A 25,291-nucleotide genomic window follows, 5' to 3' on the forward strand; every position below is an offset into this window, starting at 1 on the left:
ATTTATTTATCATCTATATTCTGGAAGGGCCAAACATGATCAGTTCCACATAGTGTTGGGGGAGTGTTAAAACAGTCCCTGCCTCAAATAACTATCCCAGCTGTGTCTTGTCATAGAGGGTCGAAGAGTTGGATGGAACAGCAAAAGGCAGACGAGTATGAGTAGTAGTAGGAAATGTGGTATGATATGTGAACTGTGAGCACAGCACAAGATGGTTTAATCAATTTTATTTCTTCGATTGATTTTTTGAACCTACAAGAGAGAAACAAGTGGCTAAAATATATAAGTTCCTAATGGTCATTTACTTAAGAGTTTTCAGATAGAAACTATTAACGGCTTTTAGAAAGGTAGGGTACCTGTAAATAACAAAGTACTTCTGTATCCATCTTTATCATGTCCTAGAACTGATACTGAGAAAGCATTTTATGAATGACAATCTTGTGTCAGTCTTCATTTGTTAGAAAGAAAATCCCAGAATATCTTTTAAAGTGTGCTGCAAACTCCCCCAAAGCACCATGTTCATTATCACCCTCAAGCACCGAATTCAATGTGTCTTAAGGTTGTGAAAGCACGTCCTGTTAAAGAGATGTCTGGGAGCAGGGGGGTTACATGTTACTAAGCACCACTTAGTAAAACCACAGATGGAAAAGGTGACATCACTGAGCAACAACTCTATCATCCTCTGTCCTCTGGTGAGTTCCACTTTGTACCAGCTGCTTTTGGCTCCTGCTTACCGCATCCACTTGTACTTCTTTAAAAATCACAATCAAAGAATTGTTCTTATCTCAAGTGGAAGTTCTAATAGAAAATGCTCAACTGGTTTCTGTTGACCTCTAAGATTTGGAGCCAAAGAACAGGTCATCTAGATGGAACGTTGCAGTGGAATATTTTTTTTATTATTATTATTTTTCATTTTTTTGCCTGTGGACCGAATAACCACCTGAGCTAAAGTTTAAAAACTATGCCCACAGCCGCTCCAAACTCCCATTCTCTCCTTACACCTTATCCCCGCTCTCATTCAGCATACTCCTTCCTCGCTCCTTATTCATTCCTTACCTCCCATTTCTTACTTTCTCTCCATCACACACTCTCCTCTTCACTTTCCAATCCCTCTTTCCACTCTTTCTTTCCCCATCTCATCAAATATCTGTGTGTGCATGTGCTAGAATGGAGGAAGAGAGGACAACAGAGCCTAGGAGGCCTTCCCCCCTCCCCCATTTCACTCTTCCTGAGTAGTGAGAATGACCTGGAAAATGAAGAATCCTGGAGTTCTTCCTCCTCATACCAACAGTGCTGGAAGTGGAGAATGGAACTCTGGATTGCTCCCCATGGTTGTGTCTGAAAACAGCTTCCCTGCACAACAGGTATTCAGGTGCCTAGGGTGTGTCAGCAGGTTCACAGCCACGGCTTAGGGGAACTCTGGATTACTGGTTCTAGGGACAATACTGCTCTACCAGTAGAGGTCAGGAGTAACCAAAGAGAGCTAGTGACCAGTAGACAAATTCTAAGTGGATTTTCCACTACGGCTACTTGATTATTGGCACAGAATCCAGGTTTTGCAATATGCAATTTTCATTGCTTAACATTTTAATTATATATCTCCTTTGATCCAGTTTCCAGCAGTTAGTTAACTACTTCATGTCCATGGAACACTCATGCTGTGCATCACAAGTGAGCAAGAGGAAGACCAAGAACAGGGCAGGCCCATTACTCAATGGAGGGGGGTGGGCGATGATGATAATAGAAAATGTGGAAATGGCAGAGGTGCTTAATGACTTCTTTGCTTCGGTTTTCACCAAGAAGGTTGGTGGTGATTGGACATCTAACATAGTGCATACCAGTGAAAATGAGGTTGGATCAGAAGAGGCTAAAATAGGGAAAGAACAAGTTAAAATATATTTAGACAAATTAGATGTCTTCAAGTCACTAGGGCCTGATGAAATGCATCCTAGAATACTCAAGTTGCTAACTGAGGAGATAGCTGAGCCATTAGCGATTATCTTTGAAAAGTCATGGAGACGGGAGAGATTCCCAAAGACTGTAAAAGGGAAATAATGACAACCCTGGGAATTACAGACCAGTCAGCTTAACTTCTGTACCTGGAAAGATAAAGGAGCAAATAATTAAGCAATCAGTTTTCAAACATCTAGAAGATAAAGAGATGATCGGTAACAGTCAGCTTGGAGTTGTCAAAAACAAATTGTGTCAGACCAACTAGATAGCTTTCTTTGACAGGGTAACAAGCCTTGTGGATAGGGGCGAAGTGCTAGACATGGTATATCTTGACTTTAGTAAAGTTTTTGATACTGTCTCGCATGATCTTCTCATAAACAAACTAGGGAAATGCAACCTACATGGAGCTACTACAAGGTGGGTGCAAAACTGTTTGGAAAACCACTCCCATAGAGTAGTATCAGTGGTTCACAGTCATGCTGGAAGGGCGTAACGAATGGGGTCCCACATGGATCAATTCTAGGTCCGGTTCTGCTCAATATCTTCATCAATGATTTAGCTAATAGCATAGAGAGTACATTTATAAAGTTTGCAGACAATACCAAGCTGGGAGAGGTTGCAAGTGCTTTGAAAGATAGGATTAACATTCAAAGTAATCTGGATAAACTGGAGAAATGGTCTGAAGTAAACAAGATAAAATTAAATAAGGACAAATGCAAAATACTCCATTTAGGAAGGGACAATCAGTTGCAAACATACAAAATGGGAAATGATTACCTTGGAAGGAGTACTATGGAATGGGATCTGTGAGGTCATAGTGGACCACAAGCTAAATATGAGTCAACAGTGTAATGCTGTTGCAAAAAAAGAAAACACATTCTGTGATGTATTTGCAAGACATGAGAAGTAATTCTTCCACTCTACTCCGTGCTGATTAGGCCTCAGCTGGAGTATTGTGTCCAGTTCTGGATGCCACATTTCAGGAAGGATGTGGACAAATTGGAGAGAGTCCAGAGAAGAATGACAAAAAAGATTAAAAGTCTAGAAAACATGACCTATGAGGGAAGATCGAAAAAATTGGATTTGTTCAGTCTGGAAAAGGGAAGTCTGAGGTGGGACGTAATAGTATTCAAGTACATAAAAGGTTGTTACAAGGAGGAGGGAGAAAATTTGTTTTTCTTAACCTTTGAGGATAGGACAAGAAGCAATCAGATTAAATTGCAGCAAGGGAAGTTTAGGTTGGACATTAGGAAAAACTTCCTGTCAGGGTGATTAAGCACTGGAATAAATTGCCTAGGGAGGTTGTGGAATCTCCATCATTGAAGATTTTTAAGAGCAGGTTAGACAAACACCTGTCAGGAATGGTCTAAATAATACTTAGTCCTGCCATGAGGCATGGGACTGGACTAGTTCAGTGGTTCTCAAAGCCGGTCCGCCGCTTGTTCAGGGAAAGCCCCTGGTGGGCCGGGCTGGGCCTGTTTGTTTACCTGCCGTGTCTGCAGGTTCAGCCGATTGCAGCTCCCACTGGCTGCGGTTTACAGCTCCAGGCCAATGGGGGCTGCAGGAAGCGGTGCGGGCCTAAGGATTTGTGATCGGCCGAACCTGTGGACGCTGTAGGTAAACAAACCGACCTGGCCCACCAGGGGCTTTCCCTGAACAAGCAGCAGACCAACTTTGACCTCTAAAGGTTCCTTCCATTGCTATGATTCTATGTCATACACTATGCTTTTACAATGCTGTCTTTGGTTAGCTGTTGGATTTGCACCTTTTGTTTTGTGTGCACCCCAAATGAGTGAATTTTGTGTATGATGACGTGCTCGGTATTTAAGGTGAAGAGAAATTAGGGTCTTTCTAGAAATGAAGGCAAGACTCAAGATGAAATCTTACTGAATCTGAATTGTTGCAGGAAGAGGATATGATGCAGAGAGTTTGGACAGAATTATAGCATAGGCTGTGGTTGAAATACTAAGAGATGGGGAAAAAGACAATAGAATATAGCTGAAGATGGAAGAAAGATAAAAGGAAAATAAACACTTTCAAATTGTATGAAGCTGGCAATTGTGCAGAAAGAACTTGAGAAGTTTATTCTCAACGTTTTGTAATCAGAATTCTCCTCTGGGCCTCTGCTGCTTACTGTGATCTCTCCTTTTAGTTGCGGAGTATATCGATATGGAAGAAAAATGTTCACTATGGATCAGAGATAAGAAAGCTCCCTTAGAAAAAGGGTACTTTAATAAACGATGGCTAATGGATTGCCCTTGAAACACCTTGTTTAGTCCAAACATATATCAAGACTTCATTTCAGCCTTGGGTAGTATATCTAATATTGCTCAAGGAGTTTTTTCTAGTGACTACAAGACAGGACTCCTTGGTTCTGTTCCTGGCTCAGGCTGCCTAGTTCTGGGGCTTGGAACAAGTCACTAATAGCTTGAATTTATTATAGCACCTTTCCTCCAAAGCTCTTCAAGCACTTTGTAAAGATGGAAAAGTATTAGTAATCCTATTTTATAGATAAGGAGGCAAGCACAGAGATGCCTGATGGTGGCAAGCGCTGTTACTACCCTCTGCCTTCCTGCAAGGCCTGTCTACATCTTGCCTCAGGCATGTTGGCTGAGCAGGGAAGCAAGTGTGTGTGGAGTAGACAGAGCCTTGATTGGCCTCTTCAGCTCATGGACGAGGGAGTGCTATACCTGGCAAAGGGATGTTGCAAGTTATTCCCCTGGCAGTAATGGGGCAGCAGGGAAAGTAGTGACTAATTCACAGGTTTTTATAGTTTCATAGATTCCAAGGTCGGAAGGGACCATAGTGATCATCTAGTCTGACCTCCTGTACAGCACTGGCCATAGAACTTCACCAAAATAATTCCTAGAGCAGATCTTTTAGAAAAACATTCTATCTAGATTTAAAAATTGCCAGTGATGGAGAATCCACCATGAACCTTAATAAATTGTTCCAATGATTAAGTACCCTCATTGTTATAAATGTACACCTTATTTCTAATCTGAACTTGTTTAGCTTTAACTTTCAGCCATTGGATCATATTATACCTTTGTCTGCTTGACTGAAGAGACCATTATAAAGTTATTTTATCTGTGACTGTTGCTGGAATTCTCTATTAGGTTCTAGTGTCCACAATTCAAGGAGAACATAGATAAATTGGAGAGTGCTCAAAGAAGAGACACGCAAATGATTAAAGGATTAGAAAACATGCCTTACAGTGATACTCTAAAAAGATTGAGTTCCTGGATCCTAACAAAGAGGATGTCAAGGGGTGACTTGACTACAATCTATAAATAGCTACATGGGGAACAAATAGTTTTCTACTCCAACTTGAGATTTCTCTATATATTTATACAAGGGCTGCATTTGCCCTTTTGGCCACAGCCTTGCATTCAGAGCTCATGTTCAGCTGATTATCCACTATGACCCCCAAATCATTATCAAAGTCACTGCTTCCCAAGATAGAGTCCCTCGTCCTGTAAGTATGATCTAAATCCTTTGTTTCTAGATGGATACATTTACATGTAGCTGTATTAAAACACATATTGTTTGCTCGCACCAAACTTCCAGGTCATTGATAAAAGTGTTAAATAGCAAAAGTCCAAGAATCAATTCCTGTGGGACTCTACTAGAAATACACCTCCCCACTTACAATTACATTTTGAGACCTGACAGCTAGCCAGCTTTTAATCCATTTAATGTGTGCCCTCTTAATTATATGTATGCAATGTTCTTATTGTTGCCGTATTCCTCCCAAAATATTAGAGACAAAGTGGGTGAAGTAATATCTTTTTTATTGGACCATGTTGTTTTTATATCATTCTAGTTTTTTAATCAAAATGTGGTGCGGTACCAAGTCAAACACCTTACAGAAATCTAAGTACACCTCTTCCTCAATATAACGCTGTCCTCGAGAGCCAAAAAATCTTACCGTGTTATAGTTGAAACCGCATTATATTGAACTTGATTTGATCCGTCAGAGCGCGCAGCCTCGCCCCCCTGGAGCGCTGCTTTACCGCATTATATCCAAATTCATGTTATATTGGGTGGCGTTATAATGGGGTAGAGGTGTATATTACATCAGCCCTTTTACCTGTATCAACTAAACTTTTAATCCCATCAAAAGAAGGTAGTTGGACAGGATCTATTTTCCATAAAACCATATTGATTGGCATTAATTATACTATCCTCCTTTAATTCCTTATTAATCAAAACCTATATCAACTGTTCCCTTATCGTGTCCAAGATTGATGTCAGACTGACAGGCCTATAATTACCCAGGTCATCCAGTTTACTTTTTTAAAATATTGGCACAGCATCCATTTCTTCCAGTCTTCTGAAAATTCCCCAATGTCCTAAGACTTATTGAAAATCAACATTAATGGTTCTGCAAGCTCCTCATATAGCATTTTTTAAAACTCTTGAATACAAGGTATCCCAACCTACTAATTTTAGAAATATCTAACTTCAGTAGCTGCTGTTTTACATCCTCCTGAGATACTAGTAGAATGGAAAGAGTATTCTTATATGATACAACTACATAATTTGTTTTCTCCCAAATACAAAACAGAGATATTTATCGCACGTCTGCCTTTTCTGCATTGTTATTGGTAGTTCTACAATTTCCATCTGATAATGGACCAATACCATTGTCAGCATTTTTTTTTGTTCCTAGTACATTTGAAAACTCTTTCTTGCTCTTAACTCTGCTGACCATAGATTTCTCCTTATTTCCCTTTGCTTCCCTTATCTATTTTCTACAATTCCTAGCTTCCTGTTCTATATTTATCAACTTTCCCTTTCTTACATTTGCTATTTTAATTTTCTGTAGCTACCTTCACTTCCCCTCTAAACCAGGTTTGGTTTTTTAATCAATACAGCCTTCTTCCTAGATTGTGACTTTTGGGTCTTAAATGTTTACCAATTATCATTCACCTTTCTCTGATTAAATTCTTCCTTCCAGCTCAGTTGCCTTATAATTGTTTTGCAGGAGTTCTCCCTGGGGCAGGACAACTATGCAGTTCAAGACACTATCTAGCTGTTGCTGATTTGCCCATGATCACACGTGGAAGCAGTGGTACAATAAGGAGCATATGTCATAACATTTTTCCCAGATCTGGACCTTAGCGTCCAAAATATGGGTGTTAGCATGAAAACCTCCAAGCTTAGTTACCAGCTTGGACCTGGTAAAGCTGCCACCAGCCAGGAATCTATACAGTGCCTGGTGCACTGTGGTCTCCCCAAAACCTTCCCTGGGGGACCCCCAGACTCAGATTCCTTGAGTCTCACAACAAAGGGGAATAAACCATTTCCCTTCCCCCCTCCGAGTGTTCCCTCCCTGGGTTCCTGGAGAGAGATACAGAAGCAAGCTCCATGAATCTAAACAGAGGGACTCCACCCTCCCTATTTCCAGTCCTGGAAAACACAAGTACCGAGAGAGAGCTAATCTCTCCTCTTCCTCCCTCACCCAGAGGGTATGCAAAGTCAGGTTAGTAAATCTAACACAAAGAGATTTTCCCCCCTGACTTCTTCCTCCCACCAATTCCCTGGTGAGCTGCAGACTCAATTCCCTGGAGTCCCCACTAAAGAAAAACTCCAACAGGTCTTAAAAAGAAAGCTTTATATAAAAAAGAAAGAAAAGGACATAAAAATGGTCTCTCTTTATTAAGGTGACAAATACAGGGTCATTTGCTTAAAAGAAAAAAATGAATAAACAGCCTTATCCAAAAAGGATACAGTTTAACACATTCCAGCAACTACACACATGTAAATACAAAAGAAAACAATATAAATCTATGGTCTTCCTATCTTTGTACTTACAACTTGGAAACAGAAGATTAGAAAGCTGGAGATAGAAAAATCACTCATAGCCGAGAGGGTCAGACACAAGACAAAGGACAAAAAACTCACACCCAAAACTTCCCTCCACCCAGATTTGAAAAAGTCTTGTTTCCTGATTGGTCCTCTGGTCAGGTGTTTCAGGTTACTGGTGTTACCCCTTTACAGGTAAAAGAACATTAACCCGTAGCTATCTGTTTATGACAGCGTAAGAAAGAACTCCTGATCCCTAGCTCTCTGCACAACACAACCGGAGAAGCATCCAAACTTCTGTGTTTTATTTGACCCAAACCAATGAAACAATTGTGGTTCACTTATCACTATGCAGAATGTATTCTCAAGTGATGAGAATAACTTGTAATTAGGCATTACTTCCAAAAACACTGAAGACTCTATAAGTGCCAGAAAACAAAAATGTGATAGTCCTGCCTAATTGGTGCGCAGCTTTTAAACCAAATTAATTTGTATCTGTGGAGTTGCTGTGGAGTTGCACTGGCGCAAATGAAAATGAAACATGGCCCATTGTCCCTAAATAGCTAGTGATTGCTAATACGTTAAGCTAGTACCCTAAAACATCAGTTCCCAATGCACCAGATCTGCTAAAATCCTTGTAATTTTGCAGCTGTCAGCAGGCATCAGTCAATACCTTTTTATCCTCAAACTTTGCAGAAGGTGGCACAAAATTATTTAGAATTATTTAGCGGGAATAAAGAAACTCTAAAAGGACCTAACCAAGCTAGATGAATAGGTAGCATGATGTCAAATGAAATTCATTGCTGAGAAATGCAGGGTGATGCATATTAAAAGAAAAAAAAAACTATTGATACACACATCTAGGTTCTAGATGGATTATAATCACTCATGCAAAAGATCTGGGCATCATTTTGGCTACCTCCTTGAAATCCTCTGCTTCTTGCACAATGGCAGTGAAAAAAGCAAAACAAATGTTAGGCTGGATAAACTACATGGAAAATAATATTGTTGTGTTTTCGGTATTTTATATAATCTGATGTTATGTCCCTACCTGGAATACTGCAAATGATCTCATCACCCCCATCTCAAAAAGTACAGGAGAAATAGGGTTTCAGGGAGTGGGGTGGGGAATGGGGTAGTTAGTGAAAATGATTAGAGCTATAGAAAGATTTCCATCTGAAGAAATGAAATGATTTGGACAGTACAGTCATCTCAGCATATGTGGAATGTGTCTAAGGTGACATATTACCAGAATTCATCACTGAATTTGGAGCATGACATGAATGCTGATCCATGCTCCCAACTGTACAGTGTAGAAAGGAGATTAACAAGGGGGGATGTGCTAGAGGTATATGAAACAATGAATCTTATAGAAAAAATCATTCAGATGATCCTGTTTGTCCATTGTCATAATGCAAGAACAGGGGAACATTTAATCAAACCTAAGAGTTTATTAAAAAAAAAATAATACTTTTCTATACCACACATAATTAACCTGTGAAACTTACTGCCACAAGATTCAGTGAAGTTTTTTTAAAAATATATATGGATAATAAGAGGATCCACAATATTTGATACATTTAAAACAAAATAAGGAATGTAAACCTACCATTCTTCAGGGCATAAATCAATTACTGACCGCCTGGGCACAGAAAGAAACTTCCTCTGTGGGAAGGTTGTTCTGTGTTTGTCCATTGCAGGTGTTCTTGAACTTTATGATGCATTTCGACTTGGTTGATTTTAAGGACTAAATAGACCATTCTTCTGATCCACTATAGCAATTCCTTTTTTCCTACAAACTCCTTTTCATTGTACATTATTTTGAATGATCTTTATATAATACCAACATATGTTCCCAAGAGATACATGTTTCTCAGACATAGCAGAAACCTTTATTGCAATTAATTGCAATATTCTAAATGTTTATTGCCTGCAGGAGCTATTAAATGCCAGGCACCAGCGAGTGTATTTATCATCAAGAGATCTATCATTTTTGAATGTGTTCTTGATTTTTTATTTTTTTTTACTCGCAGTATCTTTGTTTTCATTTTAAGTTGCTGGCAGACATACAGCTTTTTCTATTGATTCATCAGGGAGTTTAACACTTTCATATATAATTGAAAATATCTGTTTAGTTTTTGAATGCTGTTCTGCAGGAAGCGTGATGCTCTGGTTAGAACACAGGACCAGTAATTGCTGCTCGTAGATCCTAATCCCTGCTCTGCTGCTTATTTTCTGCGTCAACTTGGATAAATTGCTTATGTGTTCTCTTCCTCAGTTTAACTGTCTGTAAAATGAGAATATTAGTACATATCTCACAGGCATAGTTACTGAATATTTGTGAAGTGCAGACTCTCTAACTGAAAGCTGTTATAGAACTTCAGAAAGTCTTATTGTTACAGAATGTAATTAATGCCAGAGAGCTCCAAAAGTTTGAAATCCAAGTCAAGTTTGAAGCTCATTGAATGTTGGGTTTTACTTGAGGCCCCATGAGAAGCTCTTATAAAACATCCAGGTGTAGATAAGCTATATGTTCCTCACCTCTACATCTGATCAATATTTTTTCATCTTCTGAAGAAGATCTGACAATGTGCTTCTGTGCAGGGTCCTACGGGGAGCTAAGCTGAGCAGCACCTCTTCATCTTGTTTAAGTCCCATCACAAGTATATCTCAGTAAAAATGCAGCCAACTTCCTGCTCAATTATTCCTGACAGTGTAAATGTTAAAGTAGAATCAGACAGCTCATCTTCTCAGTTAGTTACACACCAGAGGGCCTGGATTCTGTGTGAGGAGCTGCATGCTGTCAGCTGTCCGTGTAGAGTGGTGATCGCAGGGGAAGCTGCTTCCCCATACCTCTCTACCCCAGTAACCTCCAGTGGAAAGTTCATTGGGGGTTGGATAGGACAGCTGCATGGTGCATATTTTCTCCCTTAGCAACCAGCAGGGAATTCAGCTTGAGGCTATACCAAACTGGGTGGAGCCCCTCAGCACTGTGAAATCCACATTGTAGGAGCTAAGATGCTGTGGTGACTGTGTGAATCCCAGGCAGCATGGCCGAAACTGGGCCAGTGACAGTGACATGGCTAAAAACTTACTCTTAACAAAATGAAATCTGAGATTCTCTTGTCATCACTCATCTTGTGGGGATGGGGCTTTAAGAAAAGCATCAAAATTCATGAAATTCATGACAAAATTTGGTAGATGGAAATTCTGGGAACCTCAGAGTTTTCTACTCCTTTCCCTGGTGGTCTGTCCTGTATCCCAGTTATCCATGTTCCAGATCCAGGTGTAAGTGAAGCTGATTCAAGTTGTGATCAGAAGCAATAAAGATACTGACTAGAAGAAAGAGAAAATAAAGATTAAATAATGATCCCAGAGAACTGCATGTGGACAGTACATAATATTTAGAGAAAGGAGAATAAATTGTAAGGAGCAATTTATACAACAAATTTCACCTCTCTTTGCATGTTGTCTTTAAAAAGATGGCACTTTTCTTGACTGTATTGTGCAGAATTACTCACCAAGCCCTTACTGTGAGTAATTCTTGGGTAGTAGTTCATTCAGCATCATTTTGTTTTGTGTATTTGATATTCAAAAGTGGAGTTGTTTTGATTGGATGTGTCGATCCCATGATATGGTTTAGCTCCCTGAAGGGATGAGCATAACTCTTAAAATCAGGTTGCAGTTTTAAGTAGTACTCATGGTTGCATTTAGTGGAAACTCTAATTTAGAGGTAGGTGGAAAACTGTTTTCTGTCACCCAAAACTTGTTGAGATTTTGAAATTTTTCCTGTTCTGCCTAGAGTAGGGGCAGGGGGAGAGACGCATACACTCTCAGCAACCCACCCACCTCAGGGTAGCTGATAGACTGTTTAGGGCACTCACTGGGGATGAGAGAGACCTGGATTTAAATCTCTGCTCCAAATCAGGCAAGGACTTCAGTGTGGGTTTCCCACCACATCCAAACTGAGAATACTCTAACCTCCGGACTATTCTGTGAATGTTAGCAGGATTAGCTTTTGTTTGTATGATAGGGAAGAATCTTTTTTTGTGCTAATACAGGTATTTCTTTGTGGATAAATGTATTTGTGGACAAACTAATATATTTGTTGTCAGTGTACACATTCATACCAGAAGGGCTCCCTTGACTGCTGTATACAATGTACATTCAATTGCTTGGTAGGAAGTGACATGAGACAACTGAGTGCAAAGTCTACTAGACTGCCAGTAAATCTGCCCTATATCTTTCTCCTTTCCTCTGGCAGAAAGGAACCCAGCTATTTTAAATTCTGTGGTTCACATTCATAATCAAATATAATGATATTTTTGTGCAAAACAGGACAGAATAAAATTTTAAATTCACTAAGAATATCTAGTCTTGTTTATTGTGTATTTCTCCTTAAAATGCTCCCACTTCTTTCTGAGAGTCTCAGTAGCTTATTGATTTCTCCAGGTGTTGCTCCTCTTTTGGTCACTCAGCCAGGGAACAGAAACTATAGCATGTGACTTAATGACCAGTCATTCAGCCAGAATATTGACTATCTAGTGAGGTAGATGCTACAAACAGTGCACAGAACCTCTTTAGAGTAACTACATTCTTAAATAGGAATGGCTCGTATATCATGCTGATGAGCACTGTGTAAGAACCTGGATAGATGAATGCTATTGACTGAACACTTATGAATACTAATAAATTTGCAAAAACCTGATCTATTCATGGGCCATCTGTGTATGGGAAAAGATAAATTGTTCACAACTAATAGCATGGCCACCTATAATATTTGATAATATTACTTTAAAAATGGCTTCTTTTGGAGGATCTCAAAGTTCTTTAAACACCAACCCTCCCAACATCCCTTTGAGGTTCTGGTAGCGCACATTTTTCCTGTTGCACCAAAGGAAAACTGAGGTCCAGAGAGTTCACGTGAAGAAGAAGAAAGTCTTTATCTGAGCTGTGAATAGACCCAGAACTCCCAAAACACAGGTCAGTGCTTTGACCCCCCAGACCATTTTTCATGGAGAGAAAAGCCACCTGCTTTTCTCTTCTATAACATAGTTAGCATCAGAGGTCTCTCTTGTCACAAAGATAGTATTTCGAGCTGAAACCAGGTAATGGGTATGTTTACCCTGCAATCGGAGGTGTGACAACACCATGTGTAGACATAGCCAAACTAGGCTACATGAGTACTGTACCAGTAGCAACGAAGATGCAGCAGCACTAGTTTAAGCATGGGTTGTACAATTCTGACAAGGACCCTGGGTATTTGCTCAGGTGGCTAGTCTGCACAGAAGTACATTCTGCCACACTTTCACTGATATTGGCACCTGAACTAATTAAATTAAAGTTAGTTCAGGTATGATTGTACACGCAGCAATCATACCTCTGATTGCAGCACAGACATACTGTCAAGGTTCCTTCCCCACTCTGAACTTTAGGGTGCAGATGTGGGGACCTGCATGGACACTTCTAAGCTTAATTATTAGCTTAGATCTGGTACACTGCCACCATCCAGAATTCCAGTGTCTGGAGCACTCTCTGTCCCCCTAAAACTTTCCCCTCCCTGGATTGCCTCGAGGGACTTCACCAATTCCCTGGAGAATACAGATCCAAATCCCTTGGATCTTAAAACAAGGAGAAATTAACCATCCCCCCGTTCTTTCCCCCCACCAATCCCTGGTGAGTCCAGATCCAATCCCCTTGGACCTTAAAACAAGGAAAAATCAATCAGGTTCTTAAAAAGAAAGCTTTTAATTAAAGAAAGAAAAGTAAACAATCATCTCTGTAAAATCAGGATGGAAAATACTTCACAGGGTAATCAGAGTCATATAGCCCAGAGGAACCCCCTCTAGCCTTAGCTTCAAAGTTACAGCAAACAGGTAAAATCATCTCAGCAAAAAGGAACATTTACAAGTTGAGAAAACAAAAATAAGACTAACCCGCCTTGCCTGGCTATTACTTACAAGTTTGAAACATGAAAGACTAATTCAGAAAGATTTGGAGAGCCTGGATTGACGTCTGGTCCCTCTTAGTCCCAAGAGCGAACAACCCCCAAAACAAAGAGCACAAACAAAAGACTTCCCTCCACCAAGATTTGAAAGTATCTTGTCCCCCTATTGGTCCTCTGGTCAGGTGTCAGCCAGGTTTCCTGAGCTTCTTAACCCTTTACAGGTAAAAGACATTAACCCTTAACTATCTGTTTATGACACATACCCTTTGTTCTGTTTCTGCTCAGGTGCTTTAATTAAAAACTCCTTTGGCCTTACTGAATATTCATTGGTCCACACTATTACATCTGGAGAAATACTGTCTTGCTCTGTTCTACAATTTTTCCAGTGTTATTAAGTAACCTTGTTATCTATACAAATAATCATAAAGAAGGTAGAAGCCCTGCAGTCAAGCACCATAGTAACACTGTGAGGCTCTATTAGCTGGGCATGAACATGCTTCTTTGGACCCTTGACATGTCAGCTGTGTCCCTGAAAGTGTTTTTAAACAGAGACAAGAGGATTTTTGGAGAAGCAACGAATGAGCAAAGGTAGCAGAGGTGAGGGATATGATTAGAGAAAAGTATGAGGTAATTCCCTGAGCATAAATATGGGACCCAATGTTCTAATTCTGCTCCTGACTCATTCTTTGAGTCTCAACTCCTGTATTATGGGGATAATAAAATCTATCCATATGTTGTGAGACTCACTTGATGTTTATAAAGTGCTTTAAAGATGAAAAACATTCAGTGTTATTGGAACCCTGAAACAATAGTCCCGAAAATTACCAGCCGAGGCACAAAATTTATTTCCCCAGGTGGCGATGGAAAAAATACATGACATCTTTACTCTTTAGTGGGGGGAAAGTAGCCAGGCCAGTAAAATGTTGCAAGAATAAGCTATAACAAACTGCAACATTATTAGTCTTGTTTGCCTGCCTGCAATTGGTGCCCATGTTAGGTCAGATTTTGGTCCACTGAGACTTCCGTGCATATGTTACAGAATGGCTAAGTGCACTGTGTTCTCTCTAATAGGTAATCCAAAGACTATCAGAGCCTACTACAGCTACCAACAAATGGAGTTGTTCCTTTAGCTCAAGTGGTAGTGGTGTTTTGAAGTCCTGGTTCCTATGCTGATTTACCAGTGTGTGTGTTGGAGGGGCTTATTGAATATATCCTGACCTGTCACTGTTATACTTGGAATTCTTCCTGCTGAATGTCTTAAAATGTTTCCCTCCAAGCTTTGTGTTTACTTTCCATGCAGTACCGCAGAAGCATTTGCAAAAAGCATCTACATTAGTAAGGTTACAAAAAAAAAACAAAGCAAAACAGAAGATCATTGTTTACGCAGATTTAAAAATCATGCGAAACGTTGCCGAAGTAGGCAACATAATGCTAAGTTGTTCAGGAGCAGAGTAAACTCGTGGGAGGATTGCCTGAGGGGGGAGAGAAAATAAAACCATAGATTACTGTTAAATACAGAAATTGCTTGCAAGTGAGAGAGAGAGAAGAAATGGAAATAGGGGGAGACGATGAGAAATGCAGAGAGAGAGAGAGACACGCACACACACACACACACGAAGAGAGAAAATGAGCCAGATACTTACTGAGCAGCAGGAAGAAAAGCTTCAAACAGACGATTTCCCAGCATTAGATGTCTGCCAGTTGTTTGGCTAGCACACCAGTGGGTATCTGTGTGGTGCCTTAAAGAATGTGGAATAAAGGAGAGTCAGAGGGACTCCAGACTTTAGGGATTGTGGTGGTGGTGTGTTCTTCTCTGAAACTTTTGCACTATCTCGGGCTAATTGACTTGTCAGATGGTAAGAACCTCCAAGCTTTCCAGCTCCTATTTACCTTTATTTAAGTGTATTTAAAAAAATCACTGTGAGTAGGAGGTTAAGGGAAATAAAGCATCAGCTTTTCAGTGCACTTATTTCTCATCCTCATCTTCATGCCTTGTAAGTCATATGGTCTTTAGTGCTGGAGTTAGGCTTTGTGCTTTATTTCAAGGGCTTGTGTTAGCTTTTGGAATTTTACTATAGCTGAGGGGCATTTTATGTTGTGATTTTTGCCACACATGCTACTTTTCTTTTATCTAAGTATTATTTTTGTTTTACCCTCTCTTTGGGGTCAAAAGTCTCTTTTCGGGTAGTGGAAGCACTACTAATAATTAATTCATTAGTTTGGTATGGTTCACTAGACACAGTACCCCTGTGACTCTTGTGACCTGAAGAAAATAAAAACTGCTTGAATGTATGTAGTACAAAAGGAACTTTTTTTGTGAGTATTTCTTATTCTAGATGCTTCAGAGACTAATAAGAGAAACCAGAGACAAAATAAATTAAGTAGAAAAATGTTTCTCATTTGAAGAACTATCCTGAGGGGACTGGTCTCTCTCTGTCAGATTTAGTAAAGAAATATTTTTTTCTATGATATTTGATAGGAACAGGCAAAGCATACGTATTTGAATTATTTAAGTAAATGTAGGCAATAGCAGAATGTTTTCTAATCACACAGTGACACTCACCCCAATGGTGAAGTTCATTAAAAAAAAACAACCATTGGTATGAGACAAATAAAAATTTAAAAGAAAAAAAAAAGAGGGAAGCCAGTAGTCCCTGGCAGATCTCTTGGAGTTCACTCATGCATAGATGATTAACGCTGCCAAGTTTTCCTAACAGAGGAGCAGAATTGTCTGAAATCATAATAAAGACAGCAGTTTCTTGACAGAGGTTTCCTTTGAAATATGGGTTATGTAAAATTGTCAGAATATTTAGTGAGAAATTAAAGAAAGAAATACATCAATTAGTATTCTCCTCAAGTACAAGTTTTATCTTTTACTGAATGAAGTTGGGAGGAAAGGCAGCATATTAATTTTAACCCAGTCATTGTAAAAATCTATAAGATACCAGATGGGTAGAAAGTTTTCATTGATGGTTAACAAAATATAAAAATAAATTGTGACCTGTAGAAAAGATTTTTTTTATTTAGAATATTAGAGTAGAAGATTTAAGTTGCATGTATTATCAATACATACATGTTTGCGTTTTCCCTATAACAGGAGTGAAACACAACAGCTTTAGTCTACCCTTACATGAATTGAACTCCAATAAGATCTGTTCCCCACCTCCCTCACCAAAAAAAAAGACCTAACATTAACTATCGATTTCAAAAGATACACTCACCTTCATAAAATGTGTTGGGAAGAAACATAAAATGAAATGCGGAGGCAGTTGCACTGCTTCCTGTTTAAGTGCAAGGACACTTCTATATATTTTTTCCAGAGCTTCTGATGGTAAATCCACTTTTAAAACAGATTACTTACCCACACCAGTCTCCGCAATGTTTCCCCAGGAAATTCAAATAAGGGACAAAGGAGAAAGATGTCCATTCAAAGGTAAAGGGAAGTAATAAATGTTAAAAGTAGCCCTGTTGTAGAGCAGTGCCATTCCTCTAGTCCAGCTGTATCCTATAGTATATTGGTATTTTAGTGAGCAATTAATCCTTAATGAATTGCTTTCACTAAACAGCCCTGGATGCAGGTTTCTAACCAATGTGTAACAGCATCAGTCAGCCCATTCAGGTGCAGAACATGGCATTGTTGTGCCTCATAAATCTTTGCAGTGAGCACCCTAGTTAGAACATCTCACAGTACTAATGGACTATCTGACAAAGTATAGGTGCACCATAAAATAAACCTCTTTGATTGTTGCTTTTTTTTCCCCTTCCTGACTTCAGAATTGTCCACTTAGGATTCTGCAGGAGTCTGAGAAATGTACAGTTATTGTTCACAAGTTATAGGAGCTTTCCCTCCTTTTGGGGCCTGAATTCTTTGATCCCTTACTTATGCTGAGGAACACTTACACTTGCAGGTAGTTGTACAGATGTCACGTGAGTAAGTATTGCAGACATCAAGCCCTTGGAAATCTTTAAGTTCAGCATGAAACTTTTTATGTGATCTGTTAGGTAACAGTGGGTAAGTGTGGTACATTATTATTATGATTTGTATTCCCATAACACATTGGAGTCCTGGTCATGGGGTTGCAGCATAAATATTTCTAGCTTGCCTTTACATTCAGTGTAGATGATCACTGCTTTTGTTTATCTAGAGTGATTCCGCATGCAGTTTCATGACTGTGTGTAATAGCCCTAAAATTAAACACTGCACTATTTAAGCAAACTGGCTCCCAATTGCCTAAAATTGGCCATGCTGTTATTTTCTTTTAGAATTTGTATGATGTCAGCTCTTGCAGGTAAAACATGCTTATTTATAAACTACTCATTTGTGTTGCTTTTTCACAAGAAGTGATTGGATACCAATTCTGCATTAGGGTACTATGAAAAGCTGGATTTATGGAATAGTAACTACTGTGTGATTGGCAATTCAGTAAGTATAAGACACTTCGCAGAATTTTCTGCAGTTCAATATACATAATGCTCAGTATCTTGACTCTCAGCTTCTGTTTCCTAGTTATATTTCATAAGTAAGGTCTGGATCTTGCAATGAATGTCGTGCAGGTGAGTCCAATGGCCTTTGGCACAAGTGCAGAGGTCTACCCATCCTGAGCCTTGTTACGGGATTGCAGCCTAAGAATCCAATTGGAAATCTGAGAAAAACTTAGACTTGCATAAAACTCTCTTAACAAAACCCTAAACTAGGGGGAGCGGAACAGTTTCATCGGCGATTGGCTTTGGGATTCTGCATTCCTTCCAACTGAAACAGAAGCGATGTGAGATCCACATAACCTGAACACAGTAAACTTCTCTGTAAAGAGCAACCCCTTGCATGATCAGCGCTGTGCCAAATGCATGATGTTCACTTCACAGAATTTCACATTACAGGTTTCACTGTTTCCTGTTGTGCAGCCTCTCCCATGCTTCCACCTCATTCATAATTTCACAGTTTCATATTGGTAATACCAAACTTGCTTGCAGGAGACAACCAAATTAAAAAACAATGAGGTAAGAGTCAATGATTAGTTTCCTAGCAAGTGGTGGGGATGTTGTCATAATTAATGATTCGCATTAAATGGCATTCAAGAAAACATTTTGTGAATTTTATGGTAATCCTTGGTTGTCAAAGGACTAAGATCTCTCCTTATAAGAGCAAATGCTGGCTATTCTAGAACTGCTTTATGAGTTTGGCTCTAACTCTTCTTGCTTTGTTCCATCCATCAATCATTTGGATATCCTTGTAGTGCCGATAAATTTTATTTCTTCTGAATAGAGAGAGATCCAGACCAAATATGATGTGTGTTTTTGGACAGCTATCAACACTGATTAAATAATACCATCACCAGGGTTTAAAACCCTGAGAACTAAGTACTGTTTAAAGGTACCACTTGAATATTGTGAGTTAGAAGTTTAACTTTTAATGCAGAAAAATTTGTTGTGAGCCCCACAATATGTGTGTTTCTGTCTGGTAGGGCTGCCTTCTTGACTGTTCTCAGTTATTTCACAGGAGAAAACTACACTGGTGACGGATTTCTTCCCAGTTGAATGGGTTGTGGGTTTTGCTCTCTCAGTGTAAAAGGATAGCAACTACTCTACCCTGGTGCATGATTCAGCAATTTGTAAAGAATGTATAATCAACTGGTGGAATTTCATTGTTTCATGATGTTGCTGAGACAAATAGTTTAGTAGAACCCTGAAAAGAATTAGACACCTGAAGTATGTGACTAGGAATAGCACATCCGGTTACACTAGAATAGGGCAACAATATGACCATCCACTAGGGCTCTCCAAAAGTTCATTTGGAACTGTGAAGTCACCACAGATCAGGAGGCATTTTGGTCTGGGCTTCGGTCCATGAACTGTTGCAGACCAGTACTGTTGTGGTTTGTACAGTCTTCATTCCCAGCCTGCTCCCCCAGTCAGTGACCTGCTTCACCAAACCTGGGACCCAGCCATCCTTACCATTACTAGATATTGGCCACGATTCCTGCCATCTCTGTTGGCCCTGGTACCAGAACCTAAGGGTCTCCAGAGAGCACTAGAAAACTTCTCTGCCACTTTATCTCATCAAGGGATTACCAAGTCCCATGACCACATCCCAGAGGCAGCAGAGGCAAGAGTTGGTAGGGTGCCAGTACCTGGACGTAAAGCGGGGTAGTAGAGAACAGTATAAGGAACTCTGGGAGGTGAGGGGATGTGGGTGTGCCCCTGCATATTTGAGTTCTGCATAACCTGAACCTCCTAGTGAAATCTGAAAGATTTTCCTCATTGACCCTGTGGCATCTGGCTTGTGTGTATCCCCAGTTAAGGAACTCTGCCAGATTTTCTGACCTCCATCATCAATTCTTAGATTTCAGGTTGCAAATCTTTAATCAGTTATATTATTAGATATATTATAGGGGGCTTAATCCTTCCTTTGAAGCATGTGGCATTAGCCATTGCAGGAGACAGAATGCTAGATTAGAGAGTCTGTTTGGGTATGACTGTTACTAAATTCCTTTTGCAACAACTATAAAGTATTTTCCAAATAAGGCAGTAGGAATCGGCAGTTACAGGCTTGGTTTCCAGTGTGGTGATGCATACCTCGCTGTCCCCCCATGGCATATTGCAGTGTACTCCGCTCTATGCCTTGCATTAAATGCAAAAATCTTTTTCACTCCTATTGCCAATTGCCAACTAGCAAATTCCCTCAGATCTTATGGTCCGAGGACAAGGGCAACTTGCTCTTCAGATAGCATATGGATGTGCCTTTTTTTGTGTTGGAAAGAGTCTAAAACAAAAAACACGAGCAGGAATTATCCCATGGCCCTTCCTGCAAATTCAAACATCCCCACAGTTGGGATCCAGAGGAACCATGGGGATGTCACAATTCATAATCAGATTGTTGGCTCCTGCAGTCCTTCCAAACTCAGTTTATTTTTTCTGGGTTTGTTGATTAGACACAAGCTTCAGGTGGGAGTGGGGATTGTCAGAGAATGTCTGTTTTTGACTTGATGTGTGGGGAATTTTTATGCATGCAACTCGGAATGCATAAGATAAGAGCTACAAGAGGGGAAATGGGAGCCTAGACTCAACTTCAAACCCCACTTTTGCATGTGTTATTTCAAAGAGCTTTAGAGAGACCAAAGGGAAAAGAGGGAAGAACGGAAGTGTAATCCAGTGAACTGGAGCTTTGTGTTTTTGTGACCCCATTAAAAAAAAACAAAAAACACTGAGGAGGAAAAATAAAGTGAGACATGGGGGAACCATTTGTATCACATCTAACAGACTCTGAGCTAGAGTTGGTTTGTGCAAACTGCACCATGGGAAACCCCTCATTAGGGCTTCCTGTGCTGCATAGGGAAGTGCAGTTTCTGCTGCTGCCCTCCTTCTGGGGATTCTGCCCAGGGACAGCAGTGTCTGAGGCTGCACAGCAGCCTGCTGGAAGAGGCTATATCACAGATCAGTGGTGGGCAACCTGCGGGCCACACATGGCACATCGGGGTAATCCGCTGGCAGATCATCAGACGGTTTGTTTACATTTGCACAGCTGCCCACAGCTCCCAGTGGCCTCAGTTCGCCAATGGGAGCTGCTGCAGCCACTTCCCGCAACTCCCATTGGACAGGAACAGCGATCCACAGCTACTGGGAGCTGCGGGCGGCCATGCAAATATAAACAAATTGTCTGGTGGTCCGCCAGCAGATTACCCTGATGGGCCACAGATTGCCCAGCACTGTCATTGATGCACTGAATCAGCCCATCCCCCAACTGCTCTGACCACGTGCCCTCCCCAACAGCCCACTTTTCCAGCTTTGTTGGTCTACTGTAAGCCCACCCCTCAATGTGAAAAAATGAACAATGCCTCCACTTTCTGTTATCCTAGCAGACTGAGAACCCAGGTGGGCCCTTGCAAGAAACTGGGGACGAATTTAGGTTTACCACATTCATACAAAGAAGGCTATTTTAGGTTCTTTTTAAGGTACCAATCACCGTAATATCAAAGTACCATCTAGCGCTGATAGTGGTCTGAGCAGCACATGGAGACAGGACTCTGGGTTTAGAGCTGCACAAAATTTTGGGAGGAATAGTAAATTTGCCAGAAACTGCAGTTTCAGAGTGACTGAAGCTATTTAAAAAATTCAGATCAAATTCAGCAAATAGTTTTGACTGAATAAAAAAGAAAAAAAAATTAAAAAGTCCAAACCAGTTCATATTGTTTTCTAAATGAACCATTTGAACATCTTGTTTAGATAAAACCATTTTCAAATATCAGAGGGATAATCGTGTTAGTCTGGATCTGTAAAAGCAGCAAAGAATCCTGTGGCACTTTATAGACTAACAGACTTTTTGGAGCATGAGCTTCCGTGGGTGAATACCCACTTCATCAGATGCATGTAGTGGAAATTTCAAGGGGCAGTTATATATAAGCAAGCAAGCTAGAGATAACGAGGTTAGTTCCATCAGGGAGGATGAGGCCCTGTTCTAGCAGTTGAGGTGTGACAACCAAGGGAGGAGAAACTGGTTTTGTAGTTGGCAAGCCATTCACAGTCTCTGTTTAATCCTGAGCTGATGGTGTCAAATTTGCAGATGAACTGAAGCTCAGCAGTTTCTCTTTGAAGTCTGGTCCTGAAGTTTTTTTGCTGCAGGATGGCCACCTTAAGGTCTGCTACATTGTGGCCAGGGAGGTTGTATATATACAGGTTTTTGTATATTGCCATTCCTAATATCTGATTTGTGTCCATTTATCCTTTTCCGTAGAGACTGTCCAGTTTGGCCGATGTACATAGCAGAGGGGCATTGCTGGCATATGATGGCGTATATTACATTGGTGGATGTGCAGGTGAATGAACCGGTGATGGTGTGGCTGATCTGGTTAGGTCCTGTGATGGTGTCACTGGTGTAGATATGTGGGCAGAGTTGGCATCGAGGTTTGTTGCATGGATTGGTTCCTCAGCTAGAGTTACTATGGTGCAGTGTGCAGTTACTGGTGAGAATATGTTTCAGGTTGGCAGGTTGTCTGTGGGCAAGGACTGGCCTGCCACCCAAGGCCTGTGAAAGTGTGGGATCATTGTCCAGGATGGGTTGTAGATCCCTGATGATGCGTTGGAGGGGTTTTAGCTGGAGACTGTATGATGGCCAGTGGAGTCCTGTTGGTTTCTTTCTTGGGTTTGTCTTGCAGTAGGAGGCTTTTGGGTACACGTCTGGCTCTGTTGATCTGTTTCCTTATTTCCTCGTGCGGATATTGTAGTTTTGAGAATGCTTGGTGGAGATTTTGTAGGTGTTGGTCTCTGTCTGAGGAGTTAGAGCAGATGCGGTTGTACCTCAGTGCTTGGCTGTAGACAATGGATCGTGTGATGTGCCCGGGATGGAAGCTGGAGGCATGAAGGTAGGCATAGCGGTCGGTAGATTTTCGGTATAGGGTGGTGTTAATGTGACCATCACTTATTTGCATCGTGGTGTCTAGGAAGTGGACTTCCCATGTAGATTGGTCCAGGCTGAGGTTGATGGTGGGGTGGAAGCTGTTGAAATCATGGTGGAATTTTTCCAGAGTCTCCTTCCCATGGGTCCAGATGATGAAGATGTCACCAATGTAGCGTAGGTAGAGAAGGGGTGTGAGTGGACGAGAGCTGAGGAAGCGTTGTTCCAGGTCGGACATAAAAATATTGGCATATTATGGGGCCATGCGGGTGCCCATAGCGGTGCCACTGATCTGGAGATATATATTGTCATCAAATTTGAAATAGTTGTGTGTGAGGATAAAGGCACAGAGCTCAGCAGCCAGTTGTGCTGTGGCATCATCAGGGATACTATTCCTGACAGTTTATATTCCATCTGTGTGTGGGATGTTTGTGTAGAGAGCCTCTACATCCATGGTGGCTAGGATGGTGTTTTCTGGAAGGTCACCAATGCATTGTAGTTTCCTCAGGAAATCAGTGGTGTCACGGAGATAGCTGGGAGTGCTGGTGGCATACAGTCTGAGTAGAGAGTCCACATATCCAGACAGTCCTTCAGTGAGAGTGCCAATGCCCAAGATGATGGGGCATCCAGGATTTCCGGATTTGTGGATCTTGGGTAGTAGATAGAATAACCCTGGTCAGGGCTCTAAGGGTATGTTGATTTGTTCCGGTGTTAGTGTAGGGAGTGTTCTGAGTAGATGGTGCAGTTTCTCAGTGTATTCCTCAGTGGGATCAGAGGGAAGTGGCCTGTAGAATCTGATATTGGAGAGTTGTCTGGCAGCCTCCTTTTGGTAGTCAGACCTGTTCATGATGACAGCACCTCCTTTATCAGCCTCTTTGATGATAACATCAGGGTGGATTCTGAGGCTGTGGATGGCATTGCGTTCTGCACAGCTTAGGTTATGAGGCAAGCGATATTGTTTTTCCACAATTTCTGCCTGTGCACGTCCGTGGAAGCATTCAATGTATAGATCCAGACTGTCATTTCGACCTTCAGGAGGAGTCCATGTGGAGTTCTTCTTCTTGTGCTGTTGGTGGGAGGGTACCTGTGTATCAGTGCGCTGTTCAGTGTTGTCCTGAAAGTATTCTTTGAGTCGGAGATGGCGAAAGTAGGCTTCCAGATCGCCGCAGAACTGTATCATGTTGGTGGGGGTGGCAAGGCAGAAACAGAGTCCCTGAGATAGGACAGACTTTTCTTCTGGGCTCAGTGTGTAGTTGGATAGATTGACGATATTGCTGGGTGAGTTAGGGGTACCATGGTTGTGGCCCAATGTGGCAGGTAGGAGTTTAGACAGCTTACAGTCCTTTTTTCTTTGCAGAGAGGTGAAGTGAGTAATGTAGATCTCCTGTCTTATTTTAGTGAAGTCCGTTTGTATGGAAGTTTGGTTATTAATGAGAGTCTCCAGGTTGGAGAGCTCTTTTTTGATGTTTTCCTGTTTGCTGAATAGGATTCTGATCAGGTGGTTCCTCAGTTTCTTTGATAGAGTATGGCATAATCTCTCACTGTGGTCTGTGTAGTATGTAGCTAGCTGTGGATTTTTCACCTTTAGTCCATTTGGTATGATGTCCATCCATTTGCATTTGGAAAGGAAGATATCTGTCTGTATTTGTGCAAGTTTCTTCATCAGGTTGATGGATTTCCACTCCATACGGCTAAATGCAGTGCCTTGCGTGGTGTCAGGTATCAGAAGGGTTGCCGTGTTAGTCTGGATCTATAAAAGCAGCAAAGAATCCAGTGGCACCTTATAGACTAACACGTTTTGGAGCATCTGACGAAGTGGGTATTCACCCACGAAAGCTCATGCTCCAAAACGTCTGTTAGTCTATAAGGTGCCACAGGATTCTTTGTTGCATTTTCAAAAATGTCATCTCTAAGTGACATTTCCTTTAGAAAAAGTCATTTCAAACTGAACCAATGAAATCTTTCTGGTTTTTCATTTTGGTGAAACAAACTGAAAAAATTCAGTTAGAAACTAAGTGAATTATTCTGTTCAGCCACCAACCAAAAAATCAGTTCTTCGTTTAGCTCTATTTTGGTTCTGGTCCCACTGCGTCAGTTTCCCTGTCTCTTAAATCAGGGCAATGCTGTTTACTTCAAATAGAAGTGAAGAAGCTTAATTAATGTTCATAAAGCTCTTTGAGCATCTGAAATGA

At 40.8% G+C, this 25,291-nt stretch overlaps 1 protein-coding gene across 7 annotated transcripts in view; it reads left to right on the forward strand.

Annotated features, from left to right (window-relative positions):
* KCNIP1 (potassium voltage-gated channel interacting protein 1) overlaps positions 1-25,291 on the forward strand; it is a 561,481-nt gene that overhangs the window by 405,149 nt on the left and 131,041 nt on the right. For 2 of the 7 annotated variants that reach the window (XM_050962839.1, XM_050962843.1), the window contains exon 1: positions 15,122-15,567. The exons of the other annotated variants lie outside the window; for them this stretch is intronic. In XM_050962839.1, coding sequence (XP_050818796.1) covers positions 15,459-15,567 — 109 coding nt within the window. In that variant the 5' untranslated portion in view covers positions 15,122-15,458. Of the gene's footprint in view, positions 1-15,121; positions 15,568-25,291 lie in introns of those variants that run through there. 7 annotated transcript variants of the gene reach the window in all.

The sequence above is a fragment of the Gopherus flavomarginatus genome, chromosome 7, assembly GCF_025201925.1.
Source record: "Gopherus flavomarginatus isolate rGopFla2 chromosome 7, rGopFla2.mat.asm, whole genome shotgun sequence".
In the NCBI taxonomy this organism is placed as follows: domain Eukaryota; kingdom Metazoa; phylum Chordata; order Testudines; family Testudinidae; genus Gopherus; species Gopherus flavomarginatus.